At 38.6% G+C, this 23,801-nt stretch overlaps 1 protein-coding gene across 1 annotated transcript in view; it reads left to right on the top strand.

The window, feature by feature from the left end:
* The first annotated feature begins 1,236 nt into the window (after positions 1–1,236).
* Positions 1,237–23,801, top strand: part of kcnk9 (potassium channel, subfamily K, member 9) — a 314,147-nt gene continuing 291,582 nt past the window's right edge. The window contains exon 1 of the mRNA XM_039736872.1: positions 1,237–2,337. Within this exon, the coding sequence (XP_039592806.1) occupies positions 1,752–2,337 (586 nt within the window). The 5' untranslated portion in view covers positions 1,237–1,751. The remainder of the gene's footprint in view (positions 2,338–23,801) is intronic.

The following is a 23,801-nucleotide window of genomic DNA, read 5'->3' as shown; positions in this document are numbered from 1 at the left end:
TTGTATATGTTTATTTTTTTATTTTTTGTATTAAGGTGTACACACGTCTCTCTCTCTCTCTCTCTCTCTCATACACACACACACACACACAGAAGATAGTCATACATGGTACGAATATGTAATTCGATCCTGGTCTGTGGCAATTAGCACGTGCAGTGTTTTCTTGCCAGTTATTCAATATGCTGATTGTTAGGAGTGCTGAGAAGCTTCAGCTAGTAGGTGATGGGGTTGTGGTGGTAGTGGGGGGGTTGCTTGACAGTGAAAAGCCCACGGGATGCGATTTTTTCAGCACTCATGTCGTACTGGATAAAGTAAGGAAACCGTGGCTTTAAATAGAAAGACGCGAACCAAGCATAACTAAGACGCATCCTAAAAATAATCTCCATCATAAACCCCGCTGCCACCAGCACGACACTTACATATGTGCTGGCTGTTGCACAATTAGACCGAAAGATGTGTTTGGAGACTTCCATGAATTCATCCATCTATACTGTCACGATGCGTCTTATGCATGTCTCTTAAGTGGAAGTTAATATACTGCATCTACAACGCAGGTGCAATTTATAATGGCTCCAAAAAACACTAGAAACAGACATACGTCTCCGTAGTTTCATTTCGATCCCCCTGCTTATGGATGCATTTTTATTGCCCGAAAATGCAAGTGACCAGCCACCGAGCTCATATCCATACAAATGACACTGATTCCTGTGTTCGATCTCGGAAGCTACATTTTAACGTTACAGTGGGGAATTCGGATATCAAGTCAAGAAAATCTATTCGAGGCTCCCAGTCTAGTGCACATTTTACCAATTTCTAAGGTTGATTTACTCTTGCCGAGGCTGCTACAATGTACATTTTATCCAGACTGGAAATCCAGAAGGGGGTGGGGGACTAGACTGGCTACCTAAAAGACAAGACGGCGCACGCAAGAAAGCCTGATTGCCTTTAAACCTTCAAATAATCTGTCTGAGCGCGGCTTGCATCGTGAATTTTTAAAAACGTGAGCGCTAACTGACACAGAGAGAACGGGGTAAGCGACTGCCTCCACGAATGTGCTTTTTGTGTTCTCTGGATGTGGCGTGTATGTAATTCTTGCGCGCACTAATTTAGGATCTTCGCCTCTGATCACAGACCCCCTCGGAGATCATCCAGTGAGTTGCAGTTATCAGATCTGCTGCTGCGTTACCTTTAACTCTTTCAACAGCTTGCCTTCGGGACTATAGGGGGAGCATTAAGGAAGAAAAAGAAAGCCTACTCGTTTAGTCTTCTCCGTTTTGGATGTGTTATATACCTTGCTTGGGTTTTAATTTTTAATGGCAGTGGACGTTCGGGTTTGCGTCTGCAATATTTGTTTCTCTAGAAACGGAGTTGTTTTCTGAAAGGCTGCAGTTTGTCCTGATGGAGGAAAGCACACCAGAATAAAGTGGTGCTAACTGCGGGAAAAAGTTCGGAAAGAAATGCTTTGCGACGATCTTCCTTTTCAGCTGAATTTGCCAATGGGATGTTTGAATTGCTTTCCAAAATCCATCAAAGTGCTGCTGGGGTCTCTTTATGCATACATGCCAACTCCATAGGAGTAGGTTGCTTTTCTCTCTCTTTTTTTTTTGGACTGCCGCTACATGCCTAGATAATCTCTTCCTTTGTATGTCTCTTCCATTTCTGTGCATTTGTGAGCTTGTCATTGCTTTATTTTTGAAACTAAAGAAGGCTAAATCAAAGAAGATTTCGGGCTGATTTCTCTTTGGTTGTTGATGGCACTACGCGCTGGGACGTCTTGGTTTGGGCAGGTCTTGCGCAGAGTCTCTCGGCTGCAGGGCACCTGGTCCCGGCGATCAAGCAGCCTGCTGTGCCTCTCTTCCACCCAGGAACACGACCAGGAAGCCGGGAACAGGGACCACCACTGCATTCACCACCACATCAGTGTCCATCGCCCTCCCCAACACGATCTTTGCCCTGCTGGGTCCGAAAGCTGCAAAAACCTTCCCAGCTGCTGCTGCGCCTTCTTGGAAAAGCCGAGGGGACATGAGCCCCTCACTCAGCGGTTCCTGGTGGCCATGAAGCGGCAGAACGTGCGGACCCTGTCCCTGATCATCTGCACGTTCACCTATCTCTTGGTCGGGGCAGCGGTGTTCGATGCCCTAGAGTCGGATTTTGAAATGAGGGAGAATGAGAAGCTGCAGGCCGAGGAAAAACGTCTCCAAGGGAAATATAATATTAGCGAAGAGGACTACCGGCAGCTGGAGACGATCATTGTCGAGGCCGAGCCTCACCGAGCTGGGGTTCAGTGGAAATTTGCGGGCTCTTTCTACTTTGCTATCACAGTCATTACAACTATAGGTGAGTGGACGTTTAAAGTTTGCTGTTGAAAAAATTACCGGATTTACGCAGTGTGTGATAAAAGGAGGTGCAACTTTTATTTCTATTTTTTTTTTTCTTAACGGACGGGTTGTTTTATTTACAAGGCTGAAGGCGCTTTATAAATTGTAACAGTGCAACTTTGTCCGGATACTGTAGTTACAGTGTCTCTTCGTTGGTTCCCCCGTCGAATCGTTTGTTGTATTCCGTTATTAAAATCCGATAAAGTGAGTTATGTAAAATGGAGGACGGTGTAATAGTTTAAAACACCTCGCTACGGCCATACAGACATGCTAGCATCTTGTTATAGCCTTTACTAATAATGAAAAAAGTACTGCCGCCTGACATTTTGGAGTTTCTGCTGCAGTATTTTTAGGTGCAGTTGAAAGTAATTAAACCACACTGTTGCGCTCGGGGTGCGCGCGCGCGCGCGTGCGTGTTCATGCTGTATGTATTGTATGTGTGCGAGAGGAGGGGTTGTGTAAAGGTTAACTCATTTAAATAAGCAAACAGACCGAACTCCTTTTAAAGTCGATTACAGATAGGCTTGGCGTATTTGTTTGCACTGTACATTGTAAGGCTGGTTTGCTGTGTAGGTGGATTTAGAAGGTGGGATACACTTTCCGACTGTTGATTGATGAACTCTGCTTTGAACCTTAAGCATATCAACAGTTTGAAAAATACACGCCTTGCATTATTATTTCCATGAATCTTCACTGTAATCAGAAAAGACGTGATATAGTGGTCTTTTTTTGCATAAGATGCCCGCAGTTAACTGGTGGAAATTAAATTGTGAAGAGTTGCATGTGTCGCACTGACAGGTGCATCCTGATAGTCAAACCTTCCCGCTGTTGCGGATAACATGTTACATAATGGGTGCGCCTCTTCGTCTTATTAAGCCGCTCAAGTGCACAGCTCCATTTATATGAAAGTCGATTTTATTTCATTCTACTTCTTGTACTGCGGGCTGCAGTCTTCCGACTTGACTCTACAAGTTGACGAGCCCCTACAGCTTTGAGAGAAATGATATGCCTTGTAGATTATAACACAAATGTGTTCTTCTGAATATACTAAATCCGTGCATTAGCTCAGGTAACCTCGGGGAAAAAAGAGTCACTGCTGCCAATTCACGCGTCTGGCTTGGGCAACATTGCTGATTATATCTTACGGTTCATCTGTGTCAGTTTGGATGCCGTGGCTTAGATTGTACATTTGAGCTAAAGGTCACCAAACGCTTTAGATCACTTGCAACTCTTTAGGTAGAGAAAAACATACAATACATCAAACTTACTAACTTGAAAATAAAATTGTCTACTTAAAAATACGCTTCTATCAGTTTTTTTGAATGAAATTGCATGAAATACATTTTTCTGCTTTATTCACGCGTTGGCAATATTTAAAAATATAAGGAAAGCTTTAGCGCCATATACCTTAGGTGCCTTAGATAAACTTTACTGCCCATATTCAGCACATAATTCTCAGTACCCGTTTCCACGTAAATTTTTTTTAGATTGAATATAAATCGAGCTACCTTCCCGTTAATTGATACAATTCTACACAATGAAGAAAGACCATTACACCCCTTTCTCATTTTCCCTTTTCGGCTGTAATTTCAATTGAGCCAGGGAGGCTGCGCGCCGGGTGCTGAACGGACAGCTCCTGAATCGCGGCGGCCTCGTGCAGACAGAAGCCACGTAGCAACTGGCAGATCCGCCGAGAACTCAGCGTCCCTGCTGACGTCACAGGACAGTAGTTGTCGTCAACTTTATGTAGTCAAAAATATCTATCCAATTTTTTTATTTTTATTTTATATTGGACGCTGGAAAAGAGGTTCATTATTGTTTCTATTTGTTGCTTTACAGTTTTGGCTCTGATTTTTTAAAACTCTTCAACAGGCCTCTAGCCTTGCATAGTACTGATAACTTTTTATATTATTTTCCTAATCATGCCGCAATAAAAGCGCGTAAAGCGCCATACAAATATATACATCGAAGCACGCTCTCTCATACTTTTTTCCTGCCTACACAAGCATACAGCAAAAGGAAAAAAGGCTGACGATATCGGTGGTGGGGGGCTATTTGAAAGCTTACATTGGATTAAATATTATCTCTCTTAAGGTTCTCATCAGCAAAGAGCAGGCAGGTAATTAACTCTAAAAACGGTAAAATCGATAATCTTATTAGCATTTCTGCTGCAATGACTAATATAATCGTTGTTGTGCATTTTCAGGCGAGGTTTTGAATAATCCCTGTAAATATCTTATACACACGGCGCCGTGTTAAGCCATTCGCAAATCTGGCCACCCTTTTCTTGTATATAACGCCCTCAGAACTGTGCTCGTACTTGTAAGGACACGTTAGGTTTGGAGAGTAAAATGAACGCTGCAGGCTTCCTCCTAGCGTGCTGCTTATCCACCTACTATAGACAGTCACAATTATAACAGCAAATAAAGCATTTTGCGTATATAATTAAGAACCCACGGGTATTGCGATCAAACTCTTTAACAAGTGTCTCAGAGACACAAGGAACAATATTCGAAATTAGGCGTCTGCTTTCAGATCTCAAATGTTTTCAGATTAAATAATACTTCAAACAAAGCTCTCACTTGTCAGTCACCATTAAACATGTGCTACAACAAGAGCCTGCTGCTGTAATTGCTTAATGGACACGCTTTTTTGTATACAGCAAGGAGCTTGTTACCAGGAACAAATTCCTTTTCCCAGGAAATAATACTACAGTATCAACAGGACAACTCATCATTTGATAAATGTAATATACGCACAACCACATTTCATTTTGTTTCTAGATATATAGACTTATAATTAAAACATGTACTTAGTTGCATCCATGCATTTGTGGACTGGCTTTTTAGTAATCTAACCTGAACGGGACGCCGGTCGTCATAATACATTACCAAACCCTTAAAGACATCGAGCCCGTTTAGATCTCTTAATCAATCTGTCTGCACACTTTAAAATGTGCGACGAAACCGCAAAGTGGAAGTTTACTTATACGTTTGAACGACGGCTTTGTAAGAGATAATGGATGTTTGACCGACTTCCCTTTATTTAAAATAGACCGTGCAAATAAAGCGCAAAGTTGGATTACAAAAAGGCCAGTTACAGCTTGACTATATATACATTTAACAAAACCGGGAAAGAATTACGGGGGGCAGTCCTCTTGTTATCGTATCGAGGAACACCTATCTGAAATAAAAATGTATGCAGTAACCCTTGGGAAAACACATTCTCTTCAGCTTTGTGTATACCTCATCTTACTTTTCCTTGTGAAAATATGAAAATTCATTTATGTGTGTGCGTGTTTCAAATTATACATCTCTCGTCTTAAATAGCGTGTTTTTATGACAGGTGATGTAATTCTAGTCCAAAATTCAATTTAGTGCATAAAGTAATAATTCTGGATTGGATTTGTGAGTCATACTCAATTAATTATAACAAAACTAACTGAGGCAGTCTATGGTTGGCTGCATTTCAAAATGCAAGATTCAAACCTACACATGCACCAAGACAAAATATTAATACCAGAAATATGACACATCGATAGATAGATGTGAAAGACACTATATGATAAGATAGATGTGAAAGACACTGTATGATAGATAGATAGATAGATAGATAGATAGATAGATAGATAGATAGATAGATAGATAGATAGATAGAAAGATAGATAGATAGATAGATAGATAGGGAGTAGAAAATAGATGTGAAAGACCTTATGTGATAGATAGATAGATAGATAGATAGATAGATAGATAGATAGAAGGGAGTAGAAAATAGATGTGAAAGACCTTATGTGATAGATAGATAGATAGATAGATAGATAGATAGATAGATAGGGAGTAGAAAATAGATGTGAAAGACCTTATGTGATAGATAGATAGATAGATAGATAGATAGATAGATAGATAGATAGATAGATAGATAGATAGATAGATAGATAGATAGATGTTAGTAAATGCTATCAACATTCATAAACAAAGAACACCCATTAATACTGGGTACTGTATGATACAATTCCTAACATAAACCAAGCCTAATTTTTAAAAATCTGTTAATTTTGTCTTCAACACGACAACACATCTTTCAGAAAAAAATACATCCACACCAATTAGTAGGAGGTGATGCAGGTAAGGAGAGCTCCTTCTACTGACAATGAGCTTTTCCTGTATTTTTGTGTAGCAGACAAATATACACTGACAAGATTCTAACACAAGTGATGGAGGTCTTAAATTAAAAAGGCTGTAGATTTCAGACTTAGATAATTAAATCTTAGTATATATTTTAATCTTCTGAAGTAGAACCTGACTGATGAAAGATAAATAAATTACATAGTATAAATAAATAAGAAATGGAAGCATGAGTCAGCACTGTGTGCAAAGCACTGTGCTAAGCAACTAGTCTATAGTTTAACAGAAATGTTGCAATTTTGTGCTCATCTAAGCAGTGTTCTTTGTCAAGTCTTTTAAACATTTTTTCCCCTCTGAGTTTAAATATATTTTTACTTATTTTAAGATTTTAATATCATCACATGTCTTATTTAGGGACATTGCAAATTTTTAGGTAGTTTGGCTAAGTTGTTAAGACGTCACATTTGGAAGAAAAGCTTTACAAATGGACATCCCTTAACAGTGGGAGATGCAGATTGTGCCTCTTAAAATGTTTAAAACTTAAAAAAAGAAGCTATGAATGTATAGTTTTCATGATGCCATCTTCCATATGAAATATGACAATCCACCAGTGCACTTTATTATTTCTGCTTGTGCCTTTTTTACACAGTATAATTTAAGCTTAATTCACAACTGTAAAAACTGTTTTATGCTAGATTGCATTCTAATCATATTCTGCTATAGTAAAAGTGAAATACACTTTTAAAAATAAAGGAGCCAGAGTGGTTCTTCAGAGAGATGTCACAAGGGAACCATTTTTGGTCTTGCCAGGGTAAATTCTCAGTAATACAGGTATAGTCATAAGTCACCGCTACAAATAAAATTCAAGGTGGACATCCCTTATTAACACCAAACTGTTGGTACAACACCATGTCAGCAACTGAGCTCTCTATGAGAAGACTGAAGGAATCAAACAGAACAGCCTCCTTTATCTGTTAGGTTCATTTACAAAACATATTTAAATATTTCCTAATTTATAACAATCAGCACAAAGATAAATGGTATTTTCCAATATGTCTCATAATGTTATCTAAAGATCAAAAAATAGTTAAACAGATTAAAAGTCTTATGTAAATATCTGGTTCACAGAAATAAGACATTTTTATGTAAATTGTTATCAGAAAGCAAAAAAAAAAAAAAATTAATATTATTTGATCTCATCTGTATTTCAGATGTGTTGGTGAAAATGAAGTCAGAATGTCTTAGTTTAACAGAAAGGCCGTTTCAAGTACTTTTTCTCTGATGATTTCCCAAAAGAACCAACCCCATGAAGGTTTCAGAAAGAACCTTTATTTATTTAGGTCCATGGCAGGCTTCCTAAATAACCACGAACAGACGACAAAAGAATTGTAAAATACCAATGGGCTCCAGTTTTTAAAAGGGCTCTTGCTGCACAAGCTGAGCTCAAGTTTAGCTGATCTGTTTACACTTTGCTAGTCAGCCTACTATACATTAAGCATTTCTGTATATCCACATATTAGGAACCTTTTCAAAGCCCAAAGAACCAACTTCATATACAAGGAACCCCCTCTAGAATGAAATGGTTCTTTGTCAGCCAAGGGTTCTATAAGGAACCACACAATAACCTAACTAATTAATTACATTTATATAGTACTTTTTAATGTACTCAATAGAGCACTTCAAACACCAGGCCCATGGGTAGCATCTACCTGGATCACGTGACGGCAGCCATGCTTGCGTCAGTACTCTCACTACACACTAGGGTGCTGAAGGGGTGAAAGATACAGCTAGCCAATAAAGTACAGGGGATCGAAATGACCAGGGATCTTTTATGACCACAGCGAGTCAGGACCTCATCTGAAGGATGGTGCCATGTTTACAGTACAGTGTTCCAGTCACTACAGTGTGGCACTGTATTGGGAGCCACAAACAGACCACATGGTAAACACCACCTGCTGGCCTCACCAACACCTCTTCTAGCCACAAGCAAGCTTTTTCGAGACGGTCTCCTATCCAAGTACCAACAGGAAAAACATTAATAACCTGGGTAACCTGTTCTGAAGTGCAGAGGGGATGGCTACTTTAAAACCCAGTAAAGAGCCATTTTAGAACCATTTTTGAAGAGAGCAAGAAAAGAGCATGACACGCAGAATTAGATAGGTAAATAGATAGATAGATAGATAGATAGATAGATAGATAGATAGATAGATAGATAGATAGATAGATAGATAGATAGATAGATAGATAGATTATTTGTCCGCAAAGAGGAAATTGGGCTTTTTTACACATTGTGGTCTGAAAACACACCGGAATGACTAAAAAGGAAATCTTCTGACTTGGCAGTCCCAGTCAGGCGTATTGCTGTTGGTACAAAGGAGCCCCTGTAGCATTTTTTGGCACACTTCTTCTGAATGATTCGTTAGCTGAAAGTCCTCAGTGTTGTTGTGTCATAGAGAGGATTGTTCATAATGACACTCAGTTTTGTTTTAATTCTCTCCTCCACTGCTACCTTAGCTTGCTTATTTGACATGCCTCTCTTGAAGTGATGTTACTATGACCATTCCTAATGTAAAATGCACAACAGCCTTTGTGGCACTACAGAGTCTTCCCTTTTGAGTTCTTAGTTTCAGCAGGTGCCTCCTTGCAAACCATCAACATTCCTGCTGGCCATCATGGCTGCTATGTAGAACTATACCGTGCCACAATTTACACAGGGATATCCCTAAACTTCTGAACAGTTTACAGTGATTTCCAAATGAATAATTAAAGTTTATTATTGAAGTTCTAAAAGTCCTTCCTATTGCTACCTGAGCTCACTGAATATTTTCACTTTTCTGTACTCTACCAGTAAAGGTTTTTATTCTGTAGTTGATTACAGTTACACAATAAATGTGTCTCGCATGGCATTCACAGTAGCAGAAAAATGTACAATTCGGCCTTGTTGGTTTATTAAAAATTAAGCTTATGGCCATTCATTCTCAAGTCCTAGATACTATGATAAAGCTAGAATGATTTATCTCTTGTTCTTTTTAACCAACCTTAATACCTCTTAAATGTCCTTGCTGCTGAAATCTCGATGGTCACAGGTTAAGGAGTTTTCTTCAAGGTGAGCCTGCAGCAGTTGGCAGGTGTTGGTGTCATTATTATAAAGTTGCTATGTACACGGTGCGTCAGTCCTGTCACTAAAGTTAATCCCTACTTTTTCCTCCTCATTTGATTTGCTTTATCCCAATGTTGACTGTTAAAAAATGGATTTGAACGAAACAGCTGGTGATTTTTATTTACTAGCCTAGCCCTTGCAGTCACTCACCATATCTGGAGTATCCTGACTCTCTAATCATTTATTTTAATCATGGCACAGATAGGCGTAGGACACAAGTTCAAGCACACTTGAGTTTGTATTTTCTTTTTACGTTGTTGACAATGCCTTCCCCGTTCCCACAAGCTCAACACAGTCCCAAGCACAACACAAAACCCTTTCCCTTTCCTTTTCTCCTCTACTCATCCTCAAGCTTCGTCTCCCTCCTCCCGACTCTGGCTCCCAGAGTGGTGGCTGCTGGCTCCTTTTATAATGCACCCGGAAGTGCTCCAGGTGCTTGATGTCCTATTTTCAGGTGTGGCGGAAGAGCTGCACTATAGGGCCCAGCAGCAGCTACACTACCCCCTGGCAGCACCCACGGATCCCAGCAGGGCTGCACCAAACACCAACTCTCACGAAGCCCAGTGGGAATCCTAGGCACCGCAGCAACTCAGGGGAGCTAGCACGCCTGGGGAGGTAACGCTCTGTATAGGCCGGCTCCCCCAGTCCTCCTAGCATGGAGGTGTCCTGGCCCAACCATTCACTACACTGCCCCTCCCTCAGCTGAGTCATGTGGGGTGAAGCGGCCCTGTCCCGAAAGGGATTGTTCTTTCTAGGATGGGGAGCTGATGCTGTTAGGTCCATGGGTACATCCTGAAACACAACAAGAGGAAAGGAATGGGAAGGTGCTACCCCGATGTCATCCCCTGGCATCCACTGCCATTTTAAAAAGACAACACCTCCACCCGTGACCCATATTTTGACATTCATAACAGTGCCGCCCCCATGAAAGCAGGGCGGGAAGCCCCGCTTCGCTTTTTAACCAGCCAAGGTTATCATTTCTGTCCGCCCCCACGGAGAGGAGTTCTTCACTGCCTGAAAGCGGAAGGTCTCACACTGGACTTTGGAAACCCAATCCCAATCCCCAAAAGGGCCCCAATCGACCACCACAATGTATACAGTATGTATATATATATATATATATATATATATATATATATATATATATATATATATATATATATATATATATCATATATAAATATCATATATCATATATAAATGTCTATGTGCATGTCTATGTGTGTGTCTGTCTGGCCCGGAAGTGCGAGGCTACAGCATGAAGCTCAAAGAAATCAACTCTGTCGCCATAGAGAAACTTGCTTAGCCTCTAATACACAAGTGAGGCAAGCAAATTGTCAAAACGAAACCTCTAAGTAGAGTGAACCCTGATAGAACCCTGATAGACAGCGGAGGTGAGCACATCGGCAAAACCAAACCACCAAGGAAAGAGAACCTCACTTAGCCGCTAATACACAACTGATGCAAGTGATCGATTGAAGTGCCAGGATCCATGGTTTCTAGGAGCCTGGGCTTCTTACAGCACGGGCTTATATAGCTAGTATATAATAAATTGATAAATTGTTATTTTTATAGTTTTTTTATACACTGGTGCAGTTAAAACATATTAACTGGACGCGGAACAGTGTCTGCATACATTATTAAATACATTCACCAAATAGTGAGTAGGTGCCATGATTATTCTCAAATGAAGACACTGCAATATGACACATGTCTGAAAAATTAAATTCATAAAAAATATTTTAATTGTAAATTATTTTTATTTTGTGTTTATGAATATAATTAGAGTGTTTCCATCATGTCACATAATTGATAAGACTTTTAAATTAACAATACAATTTATTTTTATATACAATGTTGTTCTAAATCTATTTAGTTTGAAACTATTCAGCTGATCTAAAGAAAACACCTAGACCTATTCAATGACTTCCACATAACTTCTCTAATTTTTGTCACGTCTCGCTTTTTTGTTTGGTGGCCTGTCATTTGTGCCCTTTTTCTGGTGTATCCCTATGAATCATCCAGCAGTTGACCGCCAACATCCTAGAATCTTTCACCCTGTTCCTCACTCACAGCTCCAAAATGTTCAGGGAAAAAAATTCCAAATGCAAATCCAAATAGTGAAGTTTGAGACTTGCAACCCAAATCCTTAAACTTTACTAATGCATTTTTTTCACAATTTCTTTACAATTTGGATCTTTCTTCTTCCCTAAAAACTTAGAAAGTACTTATTTGAATGGTAGCTAAGCCTCTTGTTCCAGGTTGTTCATCACAACATTTAATTCTTTAATTAAGAAACCTGTTTTATATTATCAGGTCGAGCAAAGATGCCCTCTTCCAATTTAGCTTCAGACAAACCCAGAAACCTTCAGCATAAACAGATGAAACTGGTTCTTTCTTTTGATAGGGCTTTCATGAACTGCTTCATTAAGATAAACACAATATGAAGCCTTGGTACCTGCACTTGATCTCGATCCAGCAAGCTAGGCCTGATAATGCTTTGGCACTAAGCTGGGGTTTTTTTCTAGATGGCCATTCCTTCTGAAGCCGATGTCACGTTTTGGCTCTGCTGTCCCACTCACAGAGGAAACATGGGAATTTTGTAAGCCCTGACTGCTGACCTAGCAGGATACACAGAACTTTCAGGTCCCCACATATGAGGCAACAGGACTCATTGTCATTAATAACTGTTAAAAAAAAATAACGGTTTGTCGTTAAACATAGATTATTAATGTTAAAAAATATTAAATTCAAATAAATTATCTTTAAATAAAATTAATTAATTATAATGGCAAAAATATATAAAAACAATAAATGATCACTAAAAAATGTGTTTTGTGAAAAAATGCTACATGATGTGAATTTTTTTTCATTTTTGAATTCAGCACCAAAAAGTATACAAAAATCACATGAAATAATCAAAACAGTGTTTTCAGTGTATACCTGTGTCAATTTATAAGGTGTGTACACTTATAGAAATACTCTTTCTTTAACTCTTTGAGGGCTGAACATTTATTTCAAAAAACACAGTTTCTGAAAAGCAATGGTTTCACACAGAAATCAACATAAAACGTCTGTTGCTGCATGCTGTGGCTGCCAGTTTGCCAAGAATGTGCGGCCAGCTTGCTGCCAGGCTGTCTTTGTGTGGCTGGGACAAAGTTGCGGTGCACTGCAATCTGGTTTCTATCTCTTATCATTGTTAAGTGGCAGTCCTCCCTGGCGAACATTGTCAGTACAACAATTAGCTGGGGACCAATCAGCTGAAGCTGGAACCTCACACTCGTTTTCAATTACTTGTATCAAAATCTGAGTCCGACAAGTCATAGTCCAGTTCAGAGATAACAGGCAAAACGTCGTCCAAGGAGTATTTTGCTTTATGCATTCGCTTTGATCTCTCGTCAAATGTCAGTGGCAATTTTGCCGTTGTTTGCGCCTTGCTACTCACGCGAGCGCAGGAAATCTCGGTCAAACCAATGAATCTCACTTTCCTTCTAGCAATAAGAGTCCAACTAAAACCTAACGGTTGGTTTTGTCACAGTTTACAGTCCTCCTTTTGACAAAAGTCAGCATCAGCCCTGAAAGACTTAATGGCACTTGAGCTTTCTTTTCTGGGTTGTGTAATTCCTCATTGAACCATTGCTTGACCAAGCACTATTTAATTCTGGGAAGGGTTCTCTGCGTGTGAAGTTGGTTATTTCTGTTTTGAAAAAACTTTATAATATGCCAAAAAGACCCCAAAAAAACTGAGATCTTTAATGTATGGTAAGCTACCTAGCAGGATCCTAACAGATTAAGAAAATATGAAGTTAGTTTTTGTTACTGTACATATGCAGCAAGAGTCCTTTAAAACTCATGATCCATTGGTATTTTACAAATCTGTTACCATCATTTTATGGCTATTTACTATGTGGAGTCTCTTACAGATCTATATAAATAAAAAAAAAAAATTCTGGAACCTTCATGTGGATGGGTCTTTTGCGAACCAAAAATGGTTCCCCTATGGTATTACTCTGAAGAACCACTTCTTTATTTTTAAGGTGAAAGGTGTTTCATGTAATTATGGCAAAATAATTGCTGATATTTTTTATTCATGCAATTTAGGTTCATAGGGGTTGGGCAGCATTCCTGGATATTTGACTTCTAATCAGGATGTACTTCTTAACAGAATTCTATTTATTTTGTTTTTGGTTTACAAATTTTGAACCCTTATATTTTCTTAACTAGCACTGTGTCTATCTGATGATGACTAAAAAGCAGCTTCTTTCACTGTAATAATTAATACTGCAGTCATGGGAAGCCAGAGCAGTGCTGGGTGCAAGGCAGGAACCTGTCCCCAGATGTGTGGCAGTCCATTACAGGGGACACTAAGAAACACGTAATACATCAGGCAAACTGAGTCACCAACTGGAGTAACTTGTACATTTTTAGAATATAAATTTTAGAAACGGAGCAACATCATGTGAAAAGAGAGACAATTGGTAAGAGTACTCCTACAATGACCTAGCTGGGAAATGAATGCTGGTCTTTGGGGTTTAAGGTGCCAGGCCTGACCATTGAGCTGTTCTTCTTTATTTTTGTTATTATTTATATTAAACATCAATACCTTATAAGCACGTTTTTCCAGTAAAGACTAACAGGGAATTGAATATCTATTTGGGCAGCATTGGATGAAAGTCAGGACTAGGCCCTGGACGTTACATTTGTTGCAATAGACATTTACATCAAACGTCCTGGTTTGAATTCGCCAGTCTAATTAAATGGGATATTTTGGCTTAAACAAATGTATCAATTGGTTATGATATAAGGAGTTATGTGAAAGTTCTGGGTCCATCAAATACTGTATTAGTGCTAGAGCAGCTTACTTTTTACTTAATGTAAGAGCAATTTCCTAGTTACATAAGATTCATACAGTAAATGTTTTACTACATGATAGTACATAATCTACGGGAGGTTCCTATAACCCCCATCAGTTGAATAGAATTGGTATATTCTAACTAACTATTTCTAGCTTATCTGACTAAACATTATTCTCAGTTAGTGATCAGCCTTTCCATGTGTAAGGTGTAGAGGGCACATGGCTTCAAACAGTGCCTTTTGAGCATTGCGTACCTTGTGTGCGTGTTTTGTGTGCTAAGAAACATATAAGACAAAGCACTTAATCGAAAGTGTTGCGCCATACGTTTAAAGCACACAGAATAAGAAGTTAAGAATTTTTAAGTATAGAAATAACTAAAGGTTTACAAGAAAAGCTAAGTTTAGTGAAGATACATTTTTCTTTTTTTTTTGCATTTTATTCTACGTTTCTAAAAACTTTTTTCTTTATTCTTGTGTGGATTATTTGCTTTGAATTTTCACTAAATATTTTAAAACGCACCTTTGGACTCAGAGATTTCTTCTGGCACGCATTTTACCTGTGCTTGATCTCGCCTTACACTCCGGCGGCTACACTTAATATAAATATTCTGATGATGATACTAGTGCACACTCTTATTATTAAGAACATCCTAGACCGCTACTACTAAAAATTAATCCATTCTTCATGTTTATTTCCTAGTTTCAGAGATTAAATTCTTATTTTAGCAGCAGAGGGAACAAATGAAGAACTAACCCTGTACAAGAAGCCATCTCAGTGCATACTGTGATGTTTTATTGTTGTCCATCAACCTAACTGATACCTTAGAACTGTAGAAGGAAACAAGAAATAACGACAGGCCAGGGACTGAATCCAAGACATACAGGTAGATGGTGTGAGGCATTGTACTATAAGACAGATTTTTATAATGCAGTTGTGCCTCGTATAATAAATGGACAGACAAGCCTCTGGTATTATTTGCTGAGGAGTATCTGTAGTGCATTTCCACTGTCAGAAGATAAAGAAAATAAAATAACCTGAAAGTGCAGGTGTGAGGCATCAAATTTATTAACATAAACACAAGTGTACAATATTGTTCATATGATCATACAATAATTCAAGATCCAGGAATGATGTCATAAGAACTTGATTATAAGAAATCTGGAACAGAATTACTTCAGTAACTGATCTGTTTGACCAACATGTACCATTTAACTGAAGACTGTGCTCCAAAGCTTTGATTCTGTGTTTTTATTTATTTATTTTGTGGCAAAAGGAATGTCAAAGGTTTGAGGCTGCAAACTCAGAAAATGGAGGGCCGCAGTGGCTGCAGGCTTTCATTCCAGCCACTTTCTTAACTAGTAACCAGTTACTGCTGCTAATTTAACATGCATCTTTTACTTTAATTTTTATTTACAGTTCTTGTCTAATTTTTTTTTTCTCTTAACTGGTTGATAAACAATAATGATGTACAGTACAAAGTGAACCAGCAGATGACCAACTAACACATGAGACTCAAACAGTTTTGGAGGGCCACCATTTTCACTCCAGGCAATCTCCTAGTTATCTGTTAATTCTATGGCTTTTTAGTGTTTGTATTCTGCCACACCTGTCATGACTTAAACTGATATTCTTGATTTTATTTTTGAGCTCACAATCTAGATACTTTGCGGACCATAGCAGATCAATATAGAACATCAGAACATGAGAAATCGAACAAACGAGAGGAAATCATTCAGTTCATCCAGCTTGTTTGTTTAGGTAATAGCTAAGCTGTCCCAATATCTCATGTAGACAGTTCTTAAAGGTTGTCAAGATTTCTCCCTCAACTACATGTCTCAGGAAGTTTGTTGCAGTTTCCCTCAGCTTTTTGAGTAAAGAAGTGTTTCCTGGCTTCCGTCCTAGGTGCACTTCCTCTTAAGTCCCACTGGTCTCCTCAAGTACATGATTCACACTTTTGTTGAAAGAATTCTGCTGCATCCACTTTATCAATGTCTGAGAATTTTGAAGTCCTCACACAGTCTTCACTGCTCGAGACTAAACAGGTTTAATTTTCCGAGTCCGTCAAAGTAGAACATGTCCTTAAGTCCTGGATGCACATGGATGTACAAAATTTCAAGCGCAGCTGTGTCTTTCTTGTATGCAGCATGGCCACCACAACTGCATGCAACACTCCAAAGGTGGTCTCACTAGTGCATTATATAGTGCGATATAATGTGCCTTGAGATAGATAGATAGATAGATAGATAGATAGATAGATAGATAGATAGATAGATAGATAGATAGATAGATACTTTATTAATCCCAAGGGGAAATTCACATAATCCAGCAGCAGTATACTGATACAAAGAAACAATATTAAATTAAATAGTAATAAAAATGAAAAAAAATGAAAAAAATTAAAATAAAATTAATGTTCGCATTTACTCCCCCGGGTGGAATTGAAGAGTCGCATAGTGTGGGGGAGGAACGATCTCCTCAGTCTGTCAGTGGAGCAGGACGGTGACAAAAGTCTGTCACTGAAGCTGCTCCTCTGCCTGGAGATGACACTGTTCAGTGGATGAAGTGGATTATTCATGATTGACAGGAGTTTGCTTAGTGCCCGTCGCTCTGCCACAGATGTTGAACTGTCCAACTTTAATCCTACAATAGAGCCTGCCTTCTTAAAAAGTTTGTCCAGGCGTGAGGCGTCTTTCATCTTTATGCTGCCACCCCAGCACACCACCGCGTAGAAGAGGTAGAACATCTGCAGCATCTTACTGCAGATGTTGAAGGATGCCAACCTTCTCAGAAAGTATAGTCTGATCTGACCTTTCTTACATAGAGCATCAGTATTGGAAGTCCAGTCCAATTTGTCATCCAGCTGCACTCCCAGATATTTAAAGGTCTGCACCCTCTGCACACAGTCACCTCTGATGATCACAGGGTCCATGAGGGGCCTGGGCCTCCTAAAATCCACCACCAGCTCCTTGGTCTTGTTGGTGTTAAGGTGTAAGTGGTTTGAGTCGCACCATTTAACAAAGTCTTCAATTAACTTTCTGTACTCCTCCTGCTGCCCACTCCTGATGCAGCCCACAATAGCAGTGTCATCAGCGAACTTTTGCACGTGGCAGGACTATCAACAGTGTTTATGATATAACCTGACATTTTATTTGCCTTTTTAACCCATTGCTTAGAGGATGAAAATGCTGCACAGATGTAAACCCCTAAATTATTGCTTCCTGTAGGACAGTGTCTCCTGTCCTGTATTTGCGTTCCTTTTGCCCACATCAAGCACTTTGAACTTTTCTACATTAAACTGCATTTTCCAAATGTTCACCCTTCATTTTTTCATTTTAGATATTTTATTTTGCATGAAAGACACAGGTGAAAATGTTAGCCTGGTCATCTGTTGGCTCTCCTTATTGCTGATTAACGAAATAATATGACAATTAAAATGCAAGTCAGGTAAAATCATTCAATTGAAACTCTTAAAAGTAAAGGTGCCTGAGTGGTTCTTCAGAATGCTGCCATAGGGAAAACATTTTTGGCTCTCAACAGACCCAGCCATGTGAATGTTCCGGAATATACTGTATTTATTTAGAGCCGTAACAGACTTCATAAATAATCTTAATTAGATGATAAGAGATTTTTTAACAGATCATTTTAAATGGACTCCTGCTGCATATAATAACACAGGCTAAGTCCAGGTTTTCTTAATCTGCTAGCATTCTGCCAGGTAAACCTACATTACATTACATTTTTTTTTCTACATTTTAGAAAGTTTTCAAAGCACAAAGAAAGAGCTTAACTTGCAAATAACTCTTTCCAGATTGAAATGATTCTTTGTTAAGCAATGGCTCCACAAAGAACCACACAACCCAGTAGAGAACCTCAGAGAGCCATTAAAGAACTGTAGGGTGTAGGGTGATAGATTATTTAAGTAAATGTACTGCACTAGAGGAAAGTCTCTGTAAATGTATTTAAATCATTGTGCAAAATTTTAAAAAGTGATTTTTTGAATATATAAAGCACAAAAAAAAAGCATTTTAAACAAAAAACTAATTTTGAACATGCATTCTAAATAACATAATATGCAGTGGATTCAGAAAGTATTCTGACGCCTTCACTTTCCGCATACTTTTAGTTTTGATTTTTAATAAATTTGAAAACATTTCTGCAAACATGTTCTCGCTTTGTCATTATGGGTTATTGAGAACAGACTGATGGGAAAAGTGGTAAGTTTACCCATTTAAAATGAAATCTACAACACAAAAAAGTGTCCAGAGTGAAGGGGTCTGATTCCTAATTTCCGAATCTGCATTATGTGCGATTTTGAAATCTGAGCAATGTGTGCGGAAACTAAAAAAGGTGGGTTAGCAGAAAAAGTCAGCCAGAAAAAGGTTCTTTTTGATAGATACATCTCTTTTCAAATGTGTGTCATTGCAAAAAAAATGTTAAGAGGAGTCTTTTATGTCATAATATTTTTAGAACTAAGTCTAAGCTGGGAACCGAAAATCCAGCAGTGGTTTGTGGCACAAAGGCAATCTGTTCCCTTCAATTGAATGTATTTCTTATTAAGTGTACTGCCATTCATAAGCTCTCTGTGCTCTTCAATAATTGCAAATATAATATGAAAAATGAAATCCATCATAAAAACAGAAACATATGCAATATATAAAAAATATAAATATGTAACCATATACACAGTGCTAAGTCTAACTGTCCCAGTTCAGGCAAAACTGGAAATTTTATTTGGTTACAAGACGTCTGAAAAGAAGGTCCATCATATGTGATGAAGCGTTCACTCCAAGATGGACCGCATAGGCCAAGAAAGGAAAGAAAATGGGAAGGACTGAGTAATGGTAAATCAAAAGCAATTACTGCAATTAATTAAAAAGCACTGTAAAGGAGCAATATGAAACCACCTCAGCAGCAGCTCTAACATGAGTATGCTAGCTAAAATAATGAGGTTTCAGTATTGATTTAAAAGATGAGATAAATGGGACTTCTTTAACATTGGTAATCAGAAAGTGTAGCTATAGACACCGTTATACAAAAATTATGACAAGCATATGTAAAACACACACACACATAACAGCATTTTTATATTTTAAAATCCTTTCAGACTTTCACAGTGTCGAGGCTACTCATTTAAAATAAATGGAATTGTAGTTTAATGTATTTCATGCCATGTGGAGGGCAACTCAAGAGAGGAAAAGAAAGAAAATCCAGTAACTGCTGGCGACTCAGCACTCTTGGGAAGGGTGAAAACAATATTTAGTTGTCCAAATGGCTTCCAACTGCATCCCTGTATGCTCTACAATGTGATACCTGCATGTGTGTTAGAGAAAGATGATCGGTGACATGGGCGGGGCTCTTAATGGCGTCCCAGCACCCCCTTGCTTTGAGTGGAATCATCTCTGCCAGATCTGTAGACGGAAACAGAGACTCAAGAAAGAGGAGCCAGGGCTGGAGAAATATGGAGGATTTGGAGACAAAACAGTGAATTTACAATTTGACGATATCGAAGGGGGACGTTTGATTGCTTATAGCAGGGGTCCTCAATCACAGTCCTGGAGGGCTGCAGGTTTTTGCTCTAACCCAATTGCTTAATAAGAAGCCCTTACTGCTTAAGTAGCACTTCTGCTTCACTTTATTGGTCTCGCCCATTATCATTTTGAACCCTTATTGATTATTTTAGTCTTAAACAGCTGTATTCTTGTTTTTTAATTGCTCCTAATTACCAGTAACATGCAAATGACAAAAAAGACCAGCATTTCTCCATTTCGCTTGTTACCATTTGCACCTGTGTGTATTTATCACGCACTATTGGGTTTAATTAAAAAGTAAAAAAAAGTAAAGGGAAAAAAGTGGAGGACTGAGAATTACTCATCCATTTTAGCCTTCAAATCATTTGGATGATATCCTTAGAAAGTGGAAGAAAATCTAGGATATGAGAATTACCTGACATAGCAGAGTTAAAGCACGAACAAGCCATGAAATTAAATCATTGGCAAGAATTGCTTTATAATTAAGCAACCGGGTTAGAACAAAAACCAGCAGCCACTGCGGCCCTCCAGGACTGTGATTGAGGACCTCTGGCTTATATTAATGTCTGAATACAAGACTTTCTCAGAAAAAAATACAAGCCGGGGATGTGCATTTCAGAAATCATATTAATTGAGCTGAATTAGCAGGCTAGTTAGACCAGTTGCCCTTTATTTAAACAACAAACCAAACAGGTACTTTACAATGATAATTCTTTACATTTACTATATACTGTATAACGCTTTCTCACTACTCAAAGAGCTTTTCACAGTGAGTGGGGAAGCCACTCCAACCACCATTAATGTGTAGCATCCACCTGGATGATGTGACAGCAGCCATTTTGGAGCCAGTATGCTCACCACACATTAGCTGTTAGATAACCAGTTAGAGAGAGGTGATGATTAGGGGGCTAGAATGACTAGGCCATGAAGGGCAATTCAACCTGGACATCGAGAAACCCCCTACACTTTATGAAGGATGCCCAGCAATCTTTTATGACCCCAGAGAGAGTCAGGACCTCGGTTTGGCATCTCATCTGAAGGATGATGTCATTTTCACAGCACAGTGTCATTATTACTGCACTTGGGCATTGGGATCCACCTTCAGACCACACAGTAAGCAAGTGCCTCCTGCTGGCCTCACCAACACCTCTTCCAGCAGCAACCCAAGCCTTTTCCGAGATGGCCTCCCATGCAAGTATTGGCTGGGCCCAAACACACTTAGCTTCAGGTGGATGACCTCTTCTGAAGTGTATGTGGTATGGTGATGATGGTGACAATCTAGTTGTAATCTTATAAAGACAGTTTCATATACATATACAGTACACATAAACATACATGTATATACTTTTCGTTTAAATTAATTAAATAAATTGTCAAACTGATAGAAGCACAAAATTCAATGCAATTGAAGTATAATGATGATCATTAAACAATTACCCATGATTCCTATTTACTGTAATCTAACATATGCAAACAATGCAAATAACTATCCAATCAATGAACAACTTCATAATGATTTTTCCAGTGACAGACAGACTATGGAGAACTTGCTTATGTGCCAAGAGCAAATCTCATAGATAGTGGTGAACAATGGAGAAAAATATTTGCCAAGTTGTCATGCAAACTTTAATGTAAGTCCATTTGAGAGAAGCTTATAGTTTGAATTAAATCAACCATCAGCAATTCAGTCAAGAGCTGTGCTCCTTTTGCCGTTTTGATCATTTGACTTTATTTTAATGAGTCTGTGTCTTCTATGTAGTAACAGTTGGAGTATAATTATTATTATTATTATTATTGGATTATTTTCTTTGTTGTAATGTTTGCTGCCCACCATGTTTATGACAAGGCAACACCCAGGAAAACAAAACTAATACCACAAATCTGTACCTAAAGAAAATAAAGAAAAGGGAATGTTCAGTGTAAAGAGAGTCTCTGTGAAGCCAAATGTAGGGAGATTTTTAAAGACCACCCATAACTTGATCATGTAGGTCATAAGGCATTAAGAGCAAACATTGCAACAAAACTGAACTCCTGCAAATTGGGACTAAAGTGCAACTTAATAAAATGAACTCCTTCCCAGTCCATCTTGGCAGTGATCTCATCAGACCTGCCTCTACTGCAAAGAATCTTGGTGTCATTTTTGATTCCTCCCTTTCTTATTCTGCCCACATAAATCACATTAAGAAACTTTCTTACTATCACCTCCGTAACATATCCCGTGTTCGCTCCTTCCTTTCCTTTTCTAATGCTGAGAAACTTGTCCATGCTTTTATCACATCCCGCATCGATTATTGTAACTCGCTGCTGGCAGGTGCCCCTTCTAATCTTATATCACAGCTCCAGTTGATTCAAAACTCGGCTGCAAGAGTCCTTACTCAAACCAGCAGCAGCGAGCACATCACACAAATCCTGCTTCGCCTTCACTGGCTACCTGTGTCTTATAGAATCGAATATAAAATCCTACTAATAACCTACAAAGCCTTAAACGACCTCGCGCCAAACTACATCAGTGACCGTCTACATCACTATGTGCCTGCCCGCCCACTAAGGTCCTCTGATTCTGGCAATCTTGTTGTACCCCACACTAATCTACACTCCATGGGTGACAGGGCCTTTAGCGGTATAGCGCCCGAAATTACAGAGATCAGCTGACTCTCTGAATTCTTTTAGAAAACAACTTAACACTCATCTGTTCAGGAAGGCTTTTAGCTCTACCTGACTTTACTACCCTTCTTTCAGTTTACCTCTCTGTCAAGATGCTCATGTAACCTGTATGTGTGTGTGCTAGATCATCAATTATGTTGTCTGATAGGCTTTTCTCTGAATTTACTATCTTACTCTTCTTTATTTACTTATCTGGTTTAGTACAATGCTATATACGGCATACCCTGCTGTTCTTTCTTAAACTCTGTAAAGTGCCTTGAGCATGGGAAAGGCGCTATATAAATAAAATGTATTATTATTATTATTGCTAGTATGCAAAATAATATAAAGTAAAATTAACGGGTTACCGGGAATCGTGCAGTTCTACTGAGTCTGAGTGTTCATAAGTCAGAGTCTGCATTGTTTGAAAAACAAAATGTCACCCCTTAAATTTTGTGACTTTCTAGTTCACCTGAATGGGAGAGTCAGGCCTACACATGATGGCGTCTCTTTAGAGTCCAGTTCTAATCATTGGACAACACAATAGCACAAACACAAAGAGATTAGAGAATACCTAAGAAAATTAAATAAATAATGCCTATGAATGCAGCAATATCATAGAATGAGAGAAAGTGTGGCTGTTTGTGTGCAGACAGTGACTAAATGGCAGGTTTGACGTTAGTTACAACTCTAAAATCCAACTCTGGAAGGACACCAGGGCCGTCCCACAAAAGCATTCATTCATGTGGCTCCACATTACTGAAAAATATAATTAATTGGATCTACATAATAACATTTTGATACCTATTTTCATTTAACTGGAATAAGTAATTCTAAAATTAAGATTTTGCTAAATACAGATAAATTAGATGATGATTGAATATTTTCAATGAGGATCAGGATTTAGAAGTTAACCTGCACTGACAGCCATTGAATAGAGTTGATAAATTTAAATATCGAGGATCAGTGCTAGTCCAAGATGGAGAATTGGATGCAGAGATAACCCATAGAGGGTAAAGTGAATGGACCAATACTGGAAAGAAGATATCAGGAGTACTACGTGATTGAACAATTAAGGTTAAACATAAGGATGTAAAGAGAGTTGTAAGACCA

Source organism: Polypterus senegalus, chromosome 15, assembly GCF_016835505.1.
Source record: "Polypterus senegalus isolate Bchr_013 chromosome 15, ASM1683550v1, whole genome shotgun sequence".
In the NCBI taxonomy this organism is placed as follows: Eukaryota; Metazoa; Chordata; class Cladistia; order Polypteriformes; family Polypteridae; genus Polypterus; species Polypterus senegalus.
The sequence above is the reverse complement of the archived record's forward strand: the minus strand, read 5'-3'. Positions and strand labels throughout refer to the sequence as shown.